The sequence below is a fragment of the Equus asinus genome, chromosome 24 (genome assembly GCF_041296235.1).
Source record: "Equus asinus isolate D_3611 breed Donkey chromosome 24, EquAss-T2T_v2, whole genome shotgun sequence".
NCBI lineage: Eukaryota > Metazoa > Chordata > Mammalia > Perissodactyla > Equidae > Equus > Equus asinus.
Genome location: NC_091813.1, coordinates 36,447,167 through 36,469,090, shown reverse-complemented (window position 1 = coordinate 36,469,090; position 21,924 = coordinate 36,447,167). Strand labels below are relative to the sequence as shown.

The following is a 21,924-nucleotide window of genomic DNA, read 5'->3' as shown; positions in this document are numbered from 1 at the left end:
CGAACACCAGGATGGGGGACAGTATGGCTTCAGATGACAAGCGGATGTTATTATTATTCACTTCCGGGTGAGACCACTCAGGCGCCATCTTGTCTTGTTCGTGAAGAAGTGGAAGCATCGGAAGGGTTGGAGAGGTATTACAGGAACGGTGGCGACAACGGTGTTCCGGAACCAGAGTGGGTAAGTGGTAGAGAACAATTACGCGCGGGGACTTGCCGGGCCACTACAGCCTTCTTGGTTTCCGTGGCGAAGGTAACATAACTGAAACACGTAGGCTGCGTACGCCGCTTGGCGCGACTGCTGAAACCTCGTTTCCTTAAAGCGGCGGCGTCCGCCGGACTTGGTGAATCTGAGCGGTGCTCTCGGTGAAAAGAAAATGTTCTTATTAAAGAGAGTGCTCGTGACCCCTTGCTCCAACTATGAGAGTTTCCTCTCGAATGAGAAGGGACTAATTGTTGGGCTCCTGACCGGCCGTTAAGCACTGCGCGTGCGCAGTGGGAACCCCCGTATGGGGTGGGGGTGCAGGGGGCCGGAGGAGGTGGGGGCCGGGACCTGGGCCTTATGCGCCGTACGCCTCCTACTACGCAGGCGCAGCTAAGGGCCAATGCATCCTGTTAACCACAGTTAGGTTCCTAGTTTGTATTTTTGTTGTGTTTTTATCCAGTGATGAATATTATGTGTTAAGTTTCACGAAGGAACGAGGTAGCATCCAGTATTTAGGTTGTATTATCCTGTGGTGGATATTGTCATGTGAATATTTTGGGCGCTTGACAAATTTTGATTCTCGGTGGTTAATTCAAGGAAGAGTAAAATAAACTTGGAGTTTCTGATTGGAGTGCAGCAAGGCAAAAGCAACGAAAACAAACCAGGACACTAAAGACTCACCTGTGGGACTGCTCTGTAAGGTGTCGTGGTGCTATAGGGAAAGTAACAGTAAGTCAGTTTCCTTAAGATGTTCTTGAGACTGTATTTAAAAACTTTTTATTAATAGACTATTTTTTTAGAAGAGTTTGATTTACAGCAAAATTGAGCAGATAGTACAGAGTTGTCGGATAAACCTCACACACACACCTTACACACACGCAGTTTCTCCTGTTATTAACATAAAGTTAGTATGGTATATTTGTTACAATTTATGGACCAGTATTGACATATTATTATTAAATAGAGTCCATAGTTTACTCACATTTCCTAAGTTTTAACCTAATGTCCTTTTCCCCTTCCAGGATCCCATTTAGGGTACCATATGACATTTAGTTGTCATGTGTCCTTAGTCTTCTCGTAGTTGGTGACAAATTCTCAGGCTTTCCTTGATTTTGATGACTGTGACAGGCTGAATTATGTCCCTCCAAAATTCCCATGTTGAAGCCCTAACTTCAGTACTTCAGAATGTGACTGTATTTGGACATTGGGTCGTTAGGGTAGGTCCTAATCCATTATGACTGGTGCCTTTATACGAGGAGAAATCAGGACACAGAGGGGACACCATGGAAAGGCAAGGAGGAGACAGCTGTCTACAAGCCAGGGAGAGAGGCCTCAGAATGAAACCAACGCTCCTGACATTTTGATCTTGGATTTCTAGCCTTTAGAACTATGAGGAAATAAATTTCTGTTGTTTAAGCTACCCAGTCTGTGGGACTTTGTCGTGGCAGCCCTAGCAAACTGCTACAGTGACCTTGATAGTTCTGAGCACTGGTCAGGTATATTGTAGGGTGTCCTGCTATTGGAAGTTCTCTACTATTTTTCTCATTATAAAACTGGTTTTAAGGGTTTTAGGGAGGAAGATCACAGAGGTAAAGTGCCTTTTTCATCACATCCTATTAAGGGTACATGCTGTGAATGTGACTTATCACGTTGATACTGACGTCGATCACCTGCTTGAGCTATTTTCAGGTTTCTCTACTGTAAAGTTACTCTGCCCTACCCACCCCCTCCTTTCCATACTGCGCTCATTGGAAGGAAGTCCCTTTGCACAGTCCACACTTCAGGAGTGGAGAGTTCTGCTCTCCCTCCTTTAGGGTGGAGTATCTGCATAATTTATTTGGAAGTCTTCTGCATGGGAGATTTGTCTCTTCCCTCCCTTTTATTTAATCATTTATATTAGTATGAACTCATAGATGTTTATGGCATAATTTATGTGATAATCCAATATAGTCATCCCTTGGTATCCGAGGGGGATTGGTTCCAGGACCCCCATAGATAATATAATCTGCAGATGCTCAAGTCCATTAGTCCAACCGTCCATATCTCCCAGATTTATCCAACAGCAGATGGTAAATATTAGTATGTCCATGATCCGCAGTTGCTTCAGTTTGCAGATGTGGAACCCGAGGGGAGGGAGGGCTGGCTGTACTACTTTTTGTTGCTCAAGTTGTTCCAGCTTTGGATGTTAGGACCCCTTTCCAGTTGTCTGCTGTGCCCCTTTGACTTGCCCCCATCCTTTTTTTTTAAAAGATTTTTTTATTTTTTCCTTTTTCTCCCCAAAGCCCCCCGGTACACAGTTGTGTATTCTTCGTTGTGGGTTCTTCTAGTTGTGGCATGTGGGACGCTGCCTCAACGTGGTCTGATGAGCAGTGCCATGTCCGCGCCCAGGATTCGAACCAACGAAACACTGGGCCGCCTGCAGCGGAGCGCGCCAACCCAACCACTTGGCCACGGGGCCAGCCCCTGCCCCCATCCTTTTTTGAGCACTTTTTTTACTTCCTGGTACTGCAAGATGCTCCAGGCTCATATTGTATATTTCTTACCTCAGTTCTAAGAATCAGCTATTTCTCTAAAGATTCCTTTTTTGGGTGAATGGTATTAGAACCAAAGTATGTGTGCTTGGGGTGTCATTTCCTTTAGACTCTCTCTCTACATTTATTTTTCAGTTATCACCTTTTTTGATGTCTATAACCAACGTATCCAATTCTCCAGTATTTTTTTAATACCTCTCTTGAGCTACAAGCTGCAGAGTATTTCATTATACACTAAAATGCATGTCACATCAAGTAGTAAAGTTTTTTACCATATTTCAAATGAGTATAAGACTCACTTTTACTAGTGCCATTTAGGTGCCATTTCCACCTAACCTGAAGTGAGCAAATGAATTGTTTTTGACGTTGAAGTCAGTCCCCTGGTGTATGGGACTGAAATGGCAGGGGAGAAGAGGATTATTGCATTTTGTGGTTTCTAAACTGTTTGATGTGAGAAACATTTCACTACGTGCATCAAAGAATGGGTGTATTTCTTTCTCTTTGATTTTGCAATTGATCCTTCAGGACTTTAAAACAAACACTGCATTCTCATCCTCATTCATCTCTTTGCCACACAGTCTATGAGATGACTTTTACAAATGTTAATGATTGTCATTTAAGCAAGTAATTTTAAGACCCTCAAAGCAAGGAATGTTCTAATATAGAGTTGTCTAAGAAATGGATAAGATAAACGATGGTCTATGGTCATTACTGGTTGTGTTAGTTTCTTAGGGATACTGTAACAAATTACCACAGAGTGGCCTAAAACAACAGAAATTTATTCTTTCACAGTTCTCCAGGCTAGAAGTCTGAAATAAAGTTTTCAGCAGGGCCATGCTCTGCTGTGCTCCCGCTCTCGGGTTCTCTCTCTCTGCTCTAGGGGAGGATGCTTCCTTGCTGTTTCCCAGCTCCTGGTGGTTCCCAGCAATCTTTGGCTTTCCTTGGCTGTAGACACATCACTCCAGTTTCTGCTTCTGTGGTCACGTGGCCTTGTCTCTGTGTGTGTGTGTGTGTGTGTGTGTGTGTGTGTGTGTGTGTGTGTGTCTTCTTATAAGGACACCAGTTGTATTGGATTAGGACCCACCATAATCGAGTATGACCACAGTTTAACTTGAATACATGTTTAACTTGAGTACATCTGCAGAGATCCTATTTCCAAAGCCTTGGTGGTGATATTAACCACTATTTATTGAAGCTTCCTGTGCTGAGTTTTCATATGTTTCTCATTTAATTTTCACAATAACTCTATGATGTAGACACTGATTATATCCTCCATTTTACAGATGAGAAAACAAAGGATTAGAAAATAGTTATTTTGCCCACATTCACACAGCTAGTGAGTGGTATAGGTAGGCATCATGAACCAAAGCTTGTGCTCTGAAGTCTAGGTGACAAGTGAGGGTCAGAAAACTTAAAAGGAGAACTGAAAAAGTTGTCCTTGACAGCCAGTAAATGTGAGTAAGTAAAAGAAACTTTGTTTAGAGTTATTTCTAGAAAAGGAAGTCCATGTATTGGAAATGATGGTAGGGAGTCAGTACACATGATTTTGATCATTAAAGTGGTTTTACTAAGTGCACATCTACTTGCAGCTCCAGTAGGCACTGCATAGAGCTAATTATAATGCCTACATTGTATCAGTTTACAACCTACAACAGAAAAATCTATACATTGTACTCTGATATGCCATTAGAGCTTTAGAAAGCAGCAAGCTGTGCTTATGCCAGCTTTTTGGTTCTCATAAATATAGGTCAGCAGCTTCCTTATCATTAACCTTTAAAAGTAAACAGAAAGAACGAGCTACAGACCATTCATTTATTCATTTGGTGTTTAGTGAGTGCTGTGTGCAAGAAGCTGTCCTGTACTTTGTGCAAGGTAGAAAGACAAACATATTCATGTTTTTATCAACAGCTCTTGATCTAATAGGAAGAAAATGAAACCGTTTGAGGGGCAAACTGTTCTCACCTTGCTCATGTTAATTTTTAAACTTAGAATTCCATAGAAAAATCTGAATTAATGCATTTTATTACTTTATTTGTACCGTTTAAGTTAATACCAGGTGGATGAGATCTTCTTTTCAAATGTTTGTTGTTCCTTTTTTTCTCAGCATATATGACAATCCCTAAATTGTTTGACATTGTTTTGTATTAACGAACTGTTCAAGTAAATAAAAAAGATATTTTGAAAGAAAAAAATGTTGAAAAGCTTTGCTTTCTCATTTCCGATGTACCTGTTTCCCTTAACTTTATAATGGTAAATACTTTCTCATTTTAAAGTTAGTGGAAGAAAAAGTTCCAGATTAATTTTGAGATGACCACACTTTCATGTTGCATCTCTAGAATTTATTTTTAGTATTTCTAATAACTTCATAAACTAAGAGCAAACACATACTCTTTTTTTTTTTCAGGGCGTAAGTAATCTTGCTGCTATGCTTCCGAGCTGCAGTCTGAGTCAACCGAAATTTTAAACAGAAGGTGAACCTCTGAGGTCAGTCAAAATGCAGTTAGTGTTTCTTCTTTATTTATTTATCTTTTAATTAAAGTTGTAAGTGAAGTTACTTTTCAAGGGCTCTAAATAGTCATTTAGCTTTTAAAGGGCTTTAAAGGTATAGTTGGAAAAGAGAGAAAAAGGGGGAGGAGAAAGTAAGTCTGGAGAAAGTACAAAGGTATTAGACTTGTCGGAATTTTTTTTTTTTTAAGATTTTTTTTTTTCCTTTTTCTCCCCAAATCCCCCTGGTACATAGTTGTATTTTCTCCGTTGTGGATCCTTCTAGTTGTGGCATGTGGGACGCTGCCTCAGCGTGGTTTGATGAGCAGTTCCATGTCCGCGCCCAGGATTCGAACCAACGAAACACTGGGCCGCCTGCAGCGGAGCGCACGAACTTAACCACTCGGCCACGGGGCCAGCCCCACTTGTAGGAATTTTTAACTTTTTATTGTGAAAGTTTTCACACTAGTTTACAGGAAGGTAAACTAGTTTGGTGAACCCCCCATACCCATCACCTGGGTTTAATAGTTATTAACAAATGTTCTCTCCCTTCTGCTTTTCTGCACTGTTTACATGTTAAGAAACCTGGTCTTGTAGACCATCTCACCTTTTGGATTTGTCTGATTGTTTCTTTTGATACTGTGTACCTCGTTCCTTTGTCCCCTATAATACCTTTGCACTGGAAATGAGATCCAAAAGCTCAGTTGGATTCTAAACATTTTTGGTGAAAATCTTCATGGTGATTCTGGGAACATAATATTGTCTATCTTGAGAAGACACCTAATAATCTGTAGACGTAATATTTGAGCAATCTTTGAATTTGTGATTTCCCACCAATTTTTCTTCTGAGATTGCCTGAATAAATTGTTTTCTTAGGTTTGGCAATGTGGCAGCTTTCTAAATCTGTTTGACCATGTGCATTCATTAACTAATTATTTGTAAGGAAGAGTTTTTCATCATGAGCTAGAGCTATTTGGTTACCCTCTTCTTTGGTTCGGGGAGATTAAGTCACTTTTTTTCTTATGGTCTTTAAAATAATTACATTTCTAGAGATTTATATTTGGAAAAATTAGATTTCCCCCCCATTTCTGAGCTAAATTGATTAGAGTATGGTTGCCACCACACTCTGACACCAGCGTTGTCCACTTGCCTCTGGCAACCTATTAACCAGAATTTTAGAGCTCTGGTTGCATAAGTGTATCATCATATAACAATTTCTGATGTGTGAGCCTTTAGAATTAAAAAACACTCATTCTTATTTTTAAACTATGTTTGTTTTGTTGAGGATAGAAAATTAAATATATTTTTAAAGTCAAGATGTGGGATCAAGGAGGACAGCCTTGGCAGCAGTGGCCCCTGAACCAGCAACAGTGGATGCAGTCGTTCCAGCATCAGCAGGATCCAAGTAAGGAGACAGATTGAACTGGGAGGTGGGGGAGGGGAGATGTAGAGAGATGAATGGGAGATAGGTGATGGGATTAGGGAGATGGAATCGGGATTGGTTTATTGGATCATTTTTATGGTCAGAATTTAGTCTTTTCTCCTAAATAGTCTTGCCATAGCACACATGTTAGGGAATGAATTTCCCTTTGGTAGACTTCCTCACAGAGTAGAAAGCTTTATGAAGATTTTACATATTTAAAACTGATTTAGTTCTTGTTTTTCTAAAGAAAGAGGAAAGTCTTTCTTAAATGTGTTGCTTAAATAAAACGTACTTCTATTGTTAATTTTGAATCTTACAGTTCTCTGTAGATCATAGTCAACTGATAATATGCTATATCATTTAAAAATTTCTCTTTATTATGGAATATTTCAAGCATATACAGAGGAAAAAAAGAGTTTAGGGAGCTCCCATTTATTACTTAGCTTTAATAGTTACTGACCCATGGCCAGTTTGGTATTTCATTGATATGACCCCTTCCATTGCCCTGCCGTTATTGGGTTAATCTGATCTTATTTCCTTTTTTAATAGCTACATAGTATTCTGTTATATCACTGTACTGTAATTTAATCCACCTTTGGATGACTGTTTATAGCTTTTTACTTTTTGAAATATAATTTTGTATACATATCATTATTCACTTGTCCAGTTATTTTCATAGGAAAAAAATCTGAGAACTAGGTTTGTTAGATGACAGTTGCATGTTTGAAAAGTTTTAGATACACATTGCCAAGTTTAACTTTGTGTGGGTTATGCCAATTTATCTTTCTACAAAAATGTGTGAGAATACCTATTTAATCTTTACTAAACTGAGATGTGAAAAACTGTACCTTATTCTACTTTGTTTCCTTTATTAATAATATTAGATCTTCAAAATGTTAACTGCAGATATTTAAGGAGAACCTTTAAGATAGCGGAGACAATGAATTTTGAGTAAAGAATGGCTAAGAAGGTGTTGAGGAGATATATTTTGACAAGAGAAAGGAGGCTTAGCTCAGGAAGAGTGACTGTGAAGAGGAACAGGGATAGCTAGCTATATTCATGCCAAGTCTACTAGATCCGCTGTGGGCCTGCGTAGGACCTGTTTGAGGAAGAAATGAGTGATTTTGATCATTTGTTGTTATGGTGGTTAAAAAAAGACGAATAAGACTTTGAAAACTCAGTTAACTAACGTGCAGGGGGTAAATTTCCTTTGAGCTTAATAGAAATTAGTGAAGAGTGTTTTTGTGGAGTCTTTCTGAAAGTCTTAAGTAGTTCATATTATTTTGTAGCCTGAAAATGGGTTATTTTCTAAGCGTCTTTTCAGCCACAACATTCTCTGTAATATTTAAAGTCTCTAGTGAGGAATAACTGAGATGCTTCTTTTACATAGAAGCACTATTCTTTTAGCTCCTGTGTTCTGAATGCTAAATTCTGCTATGTTAAATTATTTTAGGTCAGATTGACTGGGCTGCATTGGCTCAAGCTTGGATTGCCCAAAGAGAAGCTTCAGGACAGCAAAGCATGGTGGAACAACCACCAGGAATGATGCCAAATGGACAAGATATGTCTACAATGGAATCTGGTCCAAACAATCATGGGAATTTTCAAGGAGATTCAAACTTTAACAGAATGTGGCAACCAGGTTTGTTGTTTATATTTTTTAAATTTTAGGGCTGCTTTTAAAATAAAATGAGGATTAAAATTAAATTGTTTAATTTGCTTATTAGTTTTATGACTTCTTGAAATTAATGCTCCTTAAAGAATAGGCGGTTTCAATTAGATTTGACCTTGAAATTTTGTGGTTAAAATTATTCTGTACTCAGTCTGCTAGCATTGTGGCACTCAGTTTGATTTTTTTCTTGGTTCTTCATTCCTAGGCTGACAGGGGCTGGGAACACTGGAAACTTCACTTGGCATCTAGGGAGGAGAGCATTCTATGTCTCTCTGTTGCAACCTCTGGCCTTTTCAGAAGCAGCACTGGCAGAGCAAAACATGTCTAGTCTCTAATTAAAGAAAAATTGTGTCACTATGTGACAAATTAGTCTGTCAAATATACTCTGCCCCTACCATCCGCCCATCTTTTTCTCCCCTCTTTCTTCACATAGTGAAGATCTTCCATCAGTTTTTCTGTTTTATTTTTTGTTTGTTTGCTTTTTTACTTCACAGTATAATTTAGATTCCTTGATGCTAGTTCAGTTTTCTATGACTTGTGTTATTATTTTTAATAGTCATTTCAAATTATTTATAGAGGAATCTTACATTTGAGTATGCTGATGGTGAAGTCATATCTGCCTTTCCCTTTTAATACTTACTATTGTTTCTCAATGTAAGAATGGAAAACTCAGGAAATAATCCTCTAACATCGCTTTTAAAAGAATAACAAACATTCTAATCTTTGATACTGTGAGGTAGTTCATTTCTAGTTTTCTTGAAGCTACGCCAAATTTCCCCAAGTTTGAAAATGTTTTGGTTCCCAAGTTCAAGTTTATACATGACTCACGTTGGCATCCCCACTCCCCCAACTTTATTCTACTGGCTTTCTTTGTGACCCTGGCAAGTGACTTAACCTCTGTGTGCCTCAATTTCCTCTCCTGAAATTGGCAAAAATAATACCTGATTTCTCCCTACCTCACAGGGATGTTGTGAGGATAAATGTGTTCATGGAAGCAAGAAATTATATAAAATGGTCAAGGTATTATTTTTATGGTGTTGTTACTGAACAGAAATAGAAAATTCAACAAAAAATTGCTCTGGATTTTGTTACATTCATTAAAAATAATTTTGGGCATTTGGTTTCCATTTCTTTAGCATATGAATTAGACTGGACTTAGCTCATTTGAATTATTTATTGGATTCTTTACTTATTTTTAAGATATAGAAAAGGAATTTGACCAAGAAGTCATAAATTTTTAAATCTATTTCTTTACTGAAGAATCTAGCTTTCTTGAGATCTGAAAAAATTTGTGTTGATTTTGTTATAACGCCCTGTTGAATGTTTTTATGCCTAAATCCTAAATAGAATGGGGAATGCATCAGCAACCCCCACACCCCCCTCCAGATCAGCCATGGATGCCACCAACACCAGGCCCAATGGACATTGTTCCTCCTTCCGAAGACAGCAACAGTCAGGACAGTGGGGAATTTGCCCCTGACAACAGGCATATATTTAACCAGAACAATCACAACTTTGGTGGACCACCCGATAATTTTGCAGTGGGGCCAGTGAACCAGTTTGACTATCAGGTGAAAGATATTTTGTTGCTTTAATATTGTAGATGTGCACGTAATCCATTCTTTGGAAGTGTCTCATCAAGAGTACCTAAGATATGTGTTTCACTTTTCAGTCTTGTACAGATAAGCGCATATTATGTCTCAGAAAAGTTATCAATTTTTGAGTATTAAGATTAGTAGATTTTTATTTTCTGGTTTTTGATTTGTTTAGGAAAATGGTATAAAGGATTGTTAGGGAAAACTTTGGATAAAATGAAAAATGTGTAAATGCAATAGCTATATGATGTTTTGTTTTCTAATTTCAAAATGGCACATTTAAATATTAAATAAAGTTTAGAAAATGCACAGTAGTTGAATACATTATTTATCAATAGTAGATTATGGTTAAGACAAGAATAAAATACATGAAGATCAATGCACGGTAGTTGAATACCTTATTTATCAATAGTAGATGATGGTTAAGACAAGAATAAAATACATGAAGATCATAGATCATCTTCCTAAATGCAATTCCTTCTGCTGTGTAGAGTTAGGACTCTGTCTAGTGTTGTCATTTTTTTCCCATTCTGATGTGACATGTTAATGGACTTGTACATATTTCCTTTGTAGCATCTAATTCATTCCTAGGGACATAGAACTCTATGGGGAATAATGTCATCATGTGGGGCTTTATTTTCTCTGAGCACTCTGGTAGGGTCTACCGTTAAATTATAGTGCTAGGAGTAATTTTGAAATAACTGATTGCAGTTGTTACCTTATAAACTGAGCTATCACAATTTAAAATTTTGAAAAAACCCATACATTTCACTGGTTATATGGATAATGGACATAAATGTAAATAATATTTACCCTGAGACAGTGATCCTCTTCTTCATACATATTCAGATACTTGTATCCTCATACTTGGTATACAGATATGACAGTTTTTGTTTGGTTTTGAACAAATGTGGTGTCAGGGAGCCTCTCTTTATACCACGTTGGCATAGATCCCCATGCTAACAAGACCAAGAGCTCTGTTGGCAACTGGCTTGGAAAAGCCTCTGAAAATGGCAAAGTTGCAAAAAATATTTAAAATGATTTGGTAACTTTTATCTTTGCTTAAAATAGATATTTTTTGCAAGATTAGAGAAAACTTAAGTTCACTAGAATTAGGAAGTTGGAGTTGATAAAAATTTTTCCTGTTTTTTCTAGTTACAGAAAAATTGGCATTTATTTGATTTCTTGGTAGCGGAAGGATTAGTTTTTAAAGAGATTCAGAATGAAAAAGTTCATATATATATCCTTTTCTATACTTCGTGAAAATATTGTATCAGCTGGGTTTTAGATGGCTCTTTGCATTTGCGTAGGCAGAAAATCTTTATCTTTCTTAAGAAAAGTAAGCCTAGGTGCTTGGGGCTACAGAAATATCAGTGGATATTAGAACCATGGAATTCTTGGATTTGCTGCACACATGGATTTCTACTGTCCCAGTTCATAACACACGTGTGTCCCAGAGAGTTTATTGTATTAACGTGAAGAAAAATAAACTGCCATACTCTTTCAGCATGGGGCTGCTTTTGGTCCACCGCAAGGTGGATTTCATCCTCCTTATTGGCAACCAGGACCTCCAGGACCTCCAGCACCTCCCCAGAATCGAAGAGAAAGGCCATCATCATTCAGGGATCGGCAGCGTTCACCTATTGCACTTCCTGTGAAGCAGGAGCCTCCACAAATTGGTAGCTATTTAAGTTTAGTAAACTTACATAATTATGCTACTTTATATCTGGAAATCCAAATCCAGCACTTAATGGACCAGAGTCTTTCCTTTTTACCACAAAGTAGACATTTAAGAGTCTTTTAACTTACGGAATAATACTTGTTTAAATGAATTCTCAGTGTGAAAATGGACTGTGCTTTGGTTTGACTTTGTTGTGTTTTCCTATTTTAGGAAGCAGCATAGTGTAAGAGTTTGCCTCCGAGTTAGTCCACATCACTGCTTAGTGGCTTTATAACGTTGAGCACATCACTTCGTCTCTTTGAGTCTGTTTCCTCACTTGTAAAAGAGATTGAGTAACAGTAGTGATCCTTTAGGGCTTCTTTAGGATTCAGTGAGATAATGGTTTAACATACTTTCATAGTGTGCTGGCACGCTGGAAGCATTAAGACAGTCTTCACTGTTGCTGTTAAAAGTGATGATTTTAAAGAAAAGCCTGTGTTTAACAGGTTCTTTTTATTACCACTGCCTTGCTGGAGAAAGAAAATATTTGTTAGAAGCTCTCATATGGCACCAGAGTTCTTTTTTTTAATTCACTCTCAAAGTTTATAGAAATTCAACAGTAAGGAACTCATGCATTTATGATTTTTACTTAACTGACTGGTAAATATTTTTTCCCATGTGAAACAGATGCAGTAAAACGCAGAACTCTTCCAGCTTGGATCCGAGAAGGTCTTGAAAAAATGGAACGTGAAAAGCAGAAGAAGTTGGAGAAAGAAAGAATGGAACAACAACGTTCACAATTGTCCAAAAAAGAAAAGAAGGCCACAGAAGATGCTGAAGGAGGAGATGGCCCTCGTTTACCTCAGAGAAGTAAATTTGTAAGTAGAATCCCCTGACGTAAAACTCCGTGTGATATCTATATGGAAAGTTTATTGAAATAAATAGGTATTTTAGCCTGTAGAAAAATATTAATGTTCCTGAGATTACTTTCACTGAATATATTATGGACTATGTTTTTACATATGTGTTACTGAGGGTAGAGTAAGGAGAAAGGGGGCAGCAAGTTCATAAAACATTTCATTCCAGAGAGAAATTATTTAGTGGGATGGTGGATAGGTATTACCATGACTAACAAATGTGTGTTCTTTTGCTGTGGTCCAGCTAACTCTCTAGAGTGGATTATAAAACAAAACTAAGTTAAAATGGCAGTAGAGAAACACATCTGCCCTTTTTGAACATTGAAATATATACTTATAACAGAGGATGTAATAACTTTCCTAATTTTTGACAGCAGTGAAAGTACATAGTTTTAAATATATAAATCTTCATCACTTGGATGGCATGAGTGGCTTACTAGTTTTTTAATTTAGCCACAATGTGCTCCTGGCTGGTATGACAGCCACAGCACGGGCCAGTGTGTGACTCAGGAAATGGATCTTGCTCTCAAGGCCATTTTCTGCTTCAGAAATAAGTCTCAACAACAGCAAGGTAGTAGATTTAAGCAGACATTGGTTTTATTTAAATTCCGTAAATTAATTTTTAACAAAAGAACCATGTCAAAGAGTATTTTTGTTCTGAGTGTTAGGAACATAAGAAAAAACAGACTACCACTGTTAAAATTGACCTTTTTCCCCCCAATTTTTAAGTTATTATGTGAAATATTGAATTTCCAGATTTGATATTTTTTTGAGTGTCAGAAAAATTGTTTGGAGATTATCCTCTATTTCCTCCCATATGCGTTTGTGTTACGTGTGTTCTTCCCCTGGTTCAAATAGCCTTTCTAGGGGCTGGCCCAGTGGCACAGCAGTTAAGTTTGCACGTTCTGCATTGGTGGCCCAGGGTTTGCTGGTTCGAATCCCACGTGCTGACCTACGTACAGCTTGTCAAGCTGTCCTGTGGCAGGTGTCCCACATAAAATAGAAGAAGATGGGCATGGATGTTAACCCAGGGCCAGGGTTCCTCAGCAAAAAGAGGATGATTGGCAACAGATGTTAGCTCAGGGCCATTCTTCCTCACCAGAAAAAAACGAAAAAAAGCAAATTTCAGTAACTTTCAGGGCCAGCTGAGATTTAGAAACTGACTGTAGATTTTTGATGTTATGTCACAAGATTTTAGGTAACTAGCTTAAATTTATAGCTGTAAAAGTTAGACTTAATAATATGACTGTGGTCCATTTATCCAAAGTTCTACAAGCCACTCATTTCAGGACCATCATATAAATAATAGGTAGTGATTAAATCAGTCTCTGGGTGTGATGTGTTTCTGGTTATTTATAAAATAAGGTCATAATTGACTAAGAAGACAAGAACATTGAAGAATAATGAAAATAGTTGATTCTCATATGCTATTTTGTAGTCATACATTTCCTCTCAGGTAGCACTTTAAATTACCAAATAAGATTTAGAGAGAAATTCCATCTTTATATATCAGTTTCATAGATTTTTTAATTTGAGATTTTAAAGTAGAATATGTAAGGAGCCAGCCCCATGGCCTAGTGGTTTTCAGCATGTTCTGCTTTGGCGGCCCAGGTTAGTGAGTTTGAATCCCGGGTGTGGACCTACACCACTCCTCAGCCATGCTGTGGTAGTGACCCATGTACAAAATAGAGGAAGATCAGCACAGGTGTTAGCTCAGGGCTAATCTTCCTCAAGCAAAAGAAGAGGAAGATGAGCAGCAGATGTTAGCTCAGAGCGAGTCTTCCTCAGCAAAAAAAAAAAAAAGAAAGAATATTTAAGATAATGATTTTACATTATAAGCATGAATTTGGACTACCTGTACTGTTAACTTTTTTTAGGATAGTGATGAGGAAGATGAAGACACTGAAAATGTTGAGGCTGCAAGCAGTGGAAAAGTCACCAGAAGTCCATCTCCAGTTCCTCAAGAAGAGCAGAGTGAACCTGAGATGACTGAAGAAGAGAAAGAGTACCAAATGGTAGAATATTCAATTTCTTAACGTGTACAGGATTTTTAAAAAAATTTTTGTTGAGGTGTAATTGACATGCAACATTTTATTATAGGATTTATTTTGTTTATATATATTTTTAAACTATTGGTTGGCTGTCTTAACACATTTAAACTGAGAACTCATGAAATAATTATAAAATGGATGTTAATATGTAGGTTTGCTGGGCAACAATGTCTGCAAAATCCAGGTAACTCTTATAATACAAAATCACAGCTTATAAAAGTTAGAAAGCACATTTCCTAATACCATGGTTGTAATTAAACAATGTTTTACTATATGAGACCCAAGGGAACATTTGTTGATCTGTTATTTTCCAAAGTGTTTTCTCAATACTGAGAAAGATTAAAAGACGTCATAGAAAAATAAGTCTAGGAAGCACTGAGTTAAGCACAAATAGAATTCTTTACTGCAAGACCTCTTAAAGCCTTTCATTTCTGTAATGTTTATTGTCATTTTCTAAGATTGGGAATGTAATATGCTGCATTTCTCATATTGAAAGACTAATGATCTTTGGAATGTATTTGGAAGGGCTGATTCATTATAATAGATGAGGAATCTGGAGTCCACAGAGGCTAAGGGACTAGTAGTCCACATTTGAAACAGCTCTGGGTAGCCAAACCAGTGCTGGAATCCAGCTCTTACTTCAGGTCTATTGTACTCTGTATTACACTAGTCAAGAAAAAGAGGACTTCATCTCACAGAATGGAATAACTGCTTTTTCCTTGTTGTTTTCCCCCTCAACTTTTACCTTCAGCTGAGGGTTAATGTAAGTTCCTAAGTGACTTAGGAAACTGCTGTTGTGCTGCTTAATAATATTATTAAATGAAGGGATACTCCTTTGAACTGGAAACATCTGTGGGAATTTTTCTTAGGGACTTTTTAAAAATGTTTGTCTCTAGAAGTAGAATTCAATGTCTCTACAGATAAATTCATATTTTTTCTTTAATCTATATGATTTTGAAATTTGTTAAAGTTTTGATACTTTAGAATAATTTCAAGATATTTTATGCCTTAGAATGGTTGATCTGATCTCTAAAAATGTTTTATAAAATGGGCTTGCCTTTTAATTTTTTTGAAAATGTCAAACTATATTAGTAACTATTATAATTAAATTAGAAACACCATATAAAATATCCTTCTATAGATGTTGCTGACAAAAATGCTTCTGACTGAAATTCTACTGGATGTCACAGATGAAGAAATTTATTACGTAGCCAAAGATGCACATCGGAAAGCAACAAAAGGTATATATTGTGGGTGTTCTTGGTTTTGTTTTTCTGGGGGTGTTTTGGTTTTGGTGGCTATTCTGGACTTTTTATTGTCCTTGTTGAATTACTAGCAGATATTTGAATATTCTCTTCTTGCATGTTTTAACTCTTTGGGAAAAGTTAGATTTGTAGACACCATATTAAAACTATAAAAATATTTTTGTTTTATCCAACATACCTGAGTACAAATGAGCAGTTATTGCTGTTGTTCTATAAACTGTATGATGGAAACTTCTTGATGTTCAATTTATTTCACCTGATTTTTTTTTTTATAGATACCACGGTATTGGTGTATGACTTCTAATACAATTTAGTTTGACTAATGAATTATAAGCCTTCAGTTTTCACACTTTATCACTTATAATTCTTACAGAAGCAAGTGATTCTTCCCCACACCCTCCCTATTTTTAGTACCTCTTAAATTTATTGAAAGCAAAATTTAAGTTATGGGCCATACTTCAAAAATTAAAATGCTGATGTACTGGTTGACAGTTTTCCTCATTATAAACCAATTTCAGCTCACATCAGAATTAGAATTTCAAGGCCAGACATGCTACTGGTTTAAAGTGAATGTTGTGTTTTTAATGTTTCTTCTCTCCCCAAAAAGCAGCAATAGTAGTAGATTTAACAATACCATAGACTCTCATGACTATGAAATCGTGGCTATTTGTGTTAACATGTTGTTCCTGTTGTTGATGTGATACAAAGCTCCTGCAAAACAGCTGGCACAGTCCAGTGCACTGGCTTCCCTCACTGGACTCGGTAAGTGTTCTCCTTATTTGTGAGAGGGCCTTAAAGGGAAACTCACACTTACCTTGTCTCTCTACATGTTCTGTTTTGAAACTGTACTATTCCTACTCAGTTTATAAAACCTAGGTCTTAGGGTTATATCAGTCTCTGGTAGGTTTGCCTATTTTTTTGACTAAAGCATTCACAGTGGAATTATAATAAATATGGTGACTAATTCATAGTTTATTGGAGCAAGTTGTAATAATTTGTAACTTAGCCACGATAGTATTTAAGCTGGCTTTCAAAATTATTGCATACACGCCTTCGGGAAGAACTATCCACTGATGCTTTTAAGGATCTTTATTTAGATTGTATTGCAGCAAATCAAGTTTTAACATAGAGGAAAGGGTTTATCTTACCATACTATAATAGTAGTGATGTGTTCCTAATTTGCTATTTGCATGATATATTATCAAATATATGAAAGCTTGAATTTGTCTTTTTCACATCTTCATTTCCAATTAATCTTTGTGAGGATCAACAGAAATGGGTATAACCAAATGCCCATGTGATTTTGTTATGACTACTATTTAGATCACTTCAGGGTGGGGAGTAGTTTTAGCGCCATACTGTTTCTGTACCAGAGAGAATTACAGTATTCTGATTTTTTTTAGGGAAAAAATACTTAGCATACTAACTGGGATTTCTAAGCTTTGGGCAATGAAAGAGTTAATTCTAGAAATATTTTCAGGATCAGCATAAATGTTTTAGAGGTAGTTGATGTGATTGTGCTTTAGTGAGGCTTTCCTGTCCTGTTAAAAGATTTGTTGGACAGGAAAGCAAAACCATTATCGTGATTCCTTTATGGCGGGAAATATGAAATAGTCCAGAAAGAGTAAGATACTAGGTATCAATTTTCATGAGGGTTCTATGAACTCAGTAAGTGTTGGAATTTATACTCCTCCCCACCCCGAATAAACATGTTCTTCCCAGAAAAGGCAGTGAAAAAAGAAATGAGCTTTCTTCTCGGACCTTAAAAAGTTTTTAGGGCATAGAATAATTTTTCCATATGATAGACTGGGCTTTATGCACACAGGTGGACTGGGTGGTTATGGATCAGGAGACAGTGAAGATGAGAGGAGTGACAGGGGCTCTGAGTCATCTGACACTGATGATGAGGAATTACGGCACCGAATCCGGCAAAAACAGGAAGCTTTTTGGAGAAAAGAAAAAGAACAGCAGCTGTTACATGATAAACAGATGGAAGGTATATCTTTTACTCACTTAATTTTTGTTCAGTTTCGTTTGTATTTCTTTTTCTATTTCAACCAACATAAAAATAGCAAAGGATAGAATTGAGGGTAGATTATAAATAATATGTGATATGACTGAAACTAAGGTTTTGGGCTCATTTGCAATTTTTATCAAACTTAAAATCAAAATTATTTGTAGTATTCAAGATATCTGGTTTATAAAAGGTAAACTGTTTTGTTTTCTTTGGGGAGACATTAATTTCAGTGGCTCTAAGCTGTTTAGTGTAGTTTTATTTCTTATTAAAGTTAAAATGAAAGACGACTTTTGAAATTGGGGAAGTAATTTGTAAAACTGTTGAAAAGTGATTTGCAGCTAGGATATTTAGTTTGGAGCTAGCGTATTTAATAGAAGGAGGACTTTTTTAGAAGTTTTTTATGTAAAATAGTGTACATGAGTACAGTTCTTAACAGTTTATTTACATAATGATACTGGAATAATGAAGGAGAATATTCAGTATTTCTTTCTTGAAAAAATCTTATTTGGAATATTTGAAAGGTAATTATGAAAAGTTAGCAGTTGAAAACTCCCTGTAAGTTCCTTATTTATCTTTAAGTTGCCTTATTGGCCAAAAGGGAAATCTTTCTTACTTGCTTCACATGTACCTCTATGATTTGATGCTCTTGCTGTGCTGTCCAGGAGGGTAGCTAACTAGAGTAGCTATTGAGCACCTAATGTGTAGCTAGCCCAAATTGAGATGTGCTATAGGTGTAAAATACACACTATGTTTCAAAGACCTTACATGGGGGAAAAAAGCAGAATTTTTGATATATTGGGTTAATAAAATATTAAAGTTAATTTCACCTGTTTCTTTTTACTTTTTTAAGGTAGCTACTAGAAAATTTTAAGTTGCTTATGTGGTTTGCATTCTATTTCTATTGAACAGTGCTGCTCTATTGTTACAGTCTGATAGCTTGAAATTTGGTAGGATGGGAATTTTTGCATCGTACATTTGACTCTTCTTAGTATTTTTGTCTTTTTCTGTTTCAGAAGAAAAGCAACAAACAGAAAGGGTTACAAAAGAGATGAATGAATTTATCCATAAAGAGCAAAATAGTTTATCACTGCTAGAAGCAAGAGAAGCAGACGGTGATGTGGTTAATGAAAAGAAAAGAACTCCAAATGAAACTACATCAGTTTTAGAACCAAAAAAAGAGCATAAAGAAAAAGAGAAACAAGGAAGGAGTAGATCCGGAAGTTCTAGTAGTGGCAGTTCCAGTAGCAATAGCAGAACTAGTAGCACAAGTAGTACTGTCTCTAGCTCTTCATACAGCTCTAGCTCAGGGAGTAGTCGCACTTCTTCTCGATCTTCTTCTCCTAAAAGGAAAAAGAGGCATAGTAGGAGTAGATCTCCAACAATTAAAGCTAGACGTAGTAGGAGTAGAAGTTACTCTCGTAGAATTAAAATAGAGAGTAATAGGGCTAGAGTAAAGATTAGAGATAGGAGGAGATCTAATAGAAATAGCATTGAAAGAGAAAGACGAAGAAATCGGAGTCCTTCCCGAGAGAGACGTAGAAGTAGAAGTCGCTCAAGGGATAGGCGAACCAATCGGTCCAGTCGCAGTAGGAGTCGAGATAGGCGTAAAATTGATGATCAACGTGGAAATCTTAGTGGGAGCAGTCATAAGCACAAAGGTGAGGCTAAAGAACAAGAGAGGAAAAAGGAGAGGAGTCGAAGTATAGATAAAGATAGGAAAAAGAAAGACAAAGAAAGGGAGCGTGAACAGGATAAGAGAAAAGAGAAACAAAAAAGGGAAGAAAAAGATTTTAAGTTCAGTAGTCAGGATGATAGGTTAAAAAGGAAACGAGAAAGTGAAAGAACATTCTCTAGGAGTGGTTCTATATCTGTTAAAATCATCAGACATGATTCTAGACAAGATAGTAAGAAGAGTACTACCAAAGATAGTAAAAAACATTCAGGCTCTGATTCTAGTGGAAGGAGCAGTTCTGAATCTCCAGGAAGTAGCAAAGAAAAGAAGGCTAAGAAGCCTAAACATAGTCGATCGCGATCCATGGAGAAATCTCAAAGGTCTGGTAAGAAGGCAAGCCGCAAACACAAGTCTAAGTCCCGATCAAGGTAGTATACTTTTTAAAGTATTTTGTCTGATTTTTTAAAAAATTTGACTGAATTATTCAAAGTTGAAAGTGTCCTTTCTCTCTCTCTCTCTTTAATAAACTCAGTTTGGTACTTGATAAATGATCATAGTCTTAAGTAATTTTAGAAATCCTATATAATATTATTTATTTAAAAATTGCAGATTCTTGAGTTTAAAATACATTTTTATTTTTAAATTTTGTCTTTTCCCTTTTTTTTCAGATCAACAACCCCTCCCCGTCGTAAACGCTGAGGAATGATGTGGCAAGAATGCCATGATGTTTAAAAAATTCCATGAGTTTTAAGGGCTTGTCTCATTATAGAGGCACATTGTGGCTGTGTAGGTGAAACCAGAATCTTTTTTTTTTTAATCTGTAAATAGGTGTACTTTTTCCAAATGCTGCTCCAAGTTACTTAATAGGATTTCTTTGTATTACATTTTTTCAAAAAATAGTGCATAAGACTATAAACACGCCATTCTCTTTCAGCTGTAATGTTCTTAAAATTATTCTTGAATGTACTGTGATGTCAATAAAGCTCTTTAGTTCATTTTTGTTAACCTCTTGCACCTTAATTTTATGATTTTAATCTAAGGAACGTACTTTTATAAAAAGGCAGCTGGAGTTTTGTATTACAGGTTTTAAAGGTATTTCCTCTCATCTCCCCCAAAGAAAATAGTTTTAACTTCATAGTTTGTCAAAGTTTGTAAATTGTACCCATGGATTTTTGTCAAATTCCAACTTTAAGGGTGTGGAAGAGGGCCAAGAAATTTAGAAGCATTTGACAGCTTTCTAAACATTTCTTCCTATTTCGGGGATTTTCAAGTAATCTATTCTCTGTGTGTATAAAGCATAGTTCACTCCTGTAAAATGAAATTGCTGGAATCAATCAAGCCAGTGCACCATTAGCTATTTATAAGGAACAATTGTGTTTGACACTAATAGTCAAGTCTGGAACTATATTCTGCAGTTACCCACTTCTGTTTTCGAAGCATATTTTAAACACTTTGAGGTTATAGAAGTAAGACTCACAATTCAATGTATTTATTTATATTTTTAAAGTATAATATGACCTCAGCTCAGTGGAGGAATGCTGTGTTATGCAGGTTTGTGTCAATTTCATAACATTAAAATGGTCTGGTTTTGTCACTTTCTTAAAATTATGATCAGTGAGTGGTCTAGCAATTTAAGGCAGTTATAATGAGTGAAATGAGGCTCTGCGGGCATTTTAATGCTCAACTGCTTTTGGGGTCCGCTTTTATATGATTATTCACTTATACTGCGATGGTCAGATAAATCTCTAAAATAAATGCTTTTAAATTTTAATTTAAAAGGAAAAGAGCAGGTGCAGGTCACAGAAAAGTTTTAAAGTATGCCTTCTTACCAGCAATAGTTCATTTTAAAATAAGCCAGATTTTTGCCAAGATCAGTGTTTCCTAAAAATGAAGGTAGAAATAGATTTGTATAGTGTACTCTCGTACCTCTACATGGGTTCTTAAATAATTTTGAGCAGTTATGCATTTATCTAGAGGAAATCAACTGTGAATAAATGCATGTTTACCAAAATGGTTGTTTTACAGTGCATTTAGTTCTGATATTTATAAAGTTGACATTTCACAGAATAACTTTTAAGTAGTTTGGAATTCTATATAGTTTAGACATCAGTCACATCTGGAGACAAAATAAAGGAAAATGTGCAATATTTTTTATGTAGGTGAGCTAACACAGTGTACCTAATTACAGAATTAATTATCTGGTTGATTTGTAATAGATAAGTTGTATAACATTTTCATATCTTAAAATGTTTTTTAGATCAATCTTCAAGTGAAATAATATTTTCAAAATAAAATTCTACAGAAAAGTTCTGCTGGCTATGTTATGCACATTTTTGGGCAAGATAAAACTAGAGCCAAAAGTAGTAGTTGACAGTTTTATTTACTCGGCCATAATATGCAAGCTTCTTATTTAAATCTATAGATATTTTTTAA

The 21,924-nt window shown here is 36.3% G+C and overlaps 1 protein-coding gene across 7 annotated transcripts; it reads left to right on the top strand.

Moving 5' to 3' along the window:
- Nucleotides 1-50: 50 nt before the first annotated feature.
- Nucleotides 51-20,496, top strand: PNISR (PNN interacting serine and arginine rich protein). Of its 7 annotated transcripts, none has more exons than XM_014838991.3 (13): nt 51-180; nt 5,140-5,219; nt 6,510-6,624; nt 8,096-8,284; nt 9,662-9,885; nt 11,417-11,588; nt 12,257-12,447; nt 14,364-14,501; nt 15,679-15,778; nt 16,511-16,564; nt 17,628-17,798; nt 18,833-19,919; nt 20,160-20,496. In XM_014838991.3, the coding sequence occupies exons 3-13, from the start codon at nt 6,537-6,539 to the stop codon at nt 20,188-20,190; spliced, it is 2,445 nt and encodes an 814-aa protein (XP_014694477.1). In that variant the 5' UTR covers nt 51-180; nt 5,140-5,219; nt 6,510-6,536; the 3' UTR covers nt 20,191-20,496. The 7 variants fall into 7 exon arrangements, 6 of the variants coding, with proteins under 6 accessions (XP_014694477.1, XP_014694476.1, XP_070352587.1 ...); XM_014838990.3 differs by having other exon boundaries at nt 18,809-19,919; XM_070496486.1 differs by having other exon boundaries at nt 6,505-6,624.
- The last annotated feature ends 1,428 nt before the right edge of the window (nt 20,497-21,924 follow it).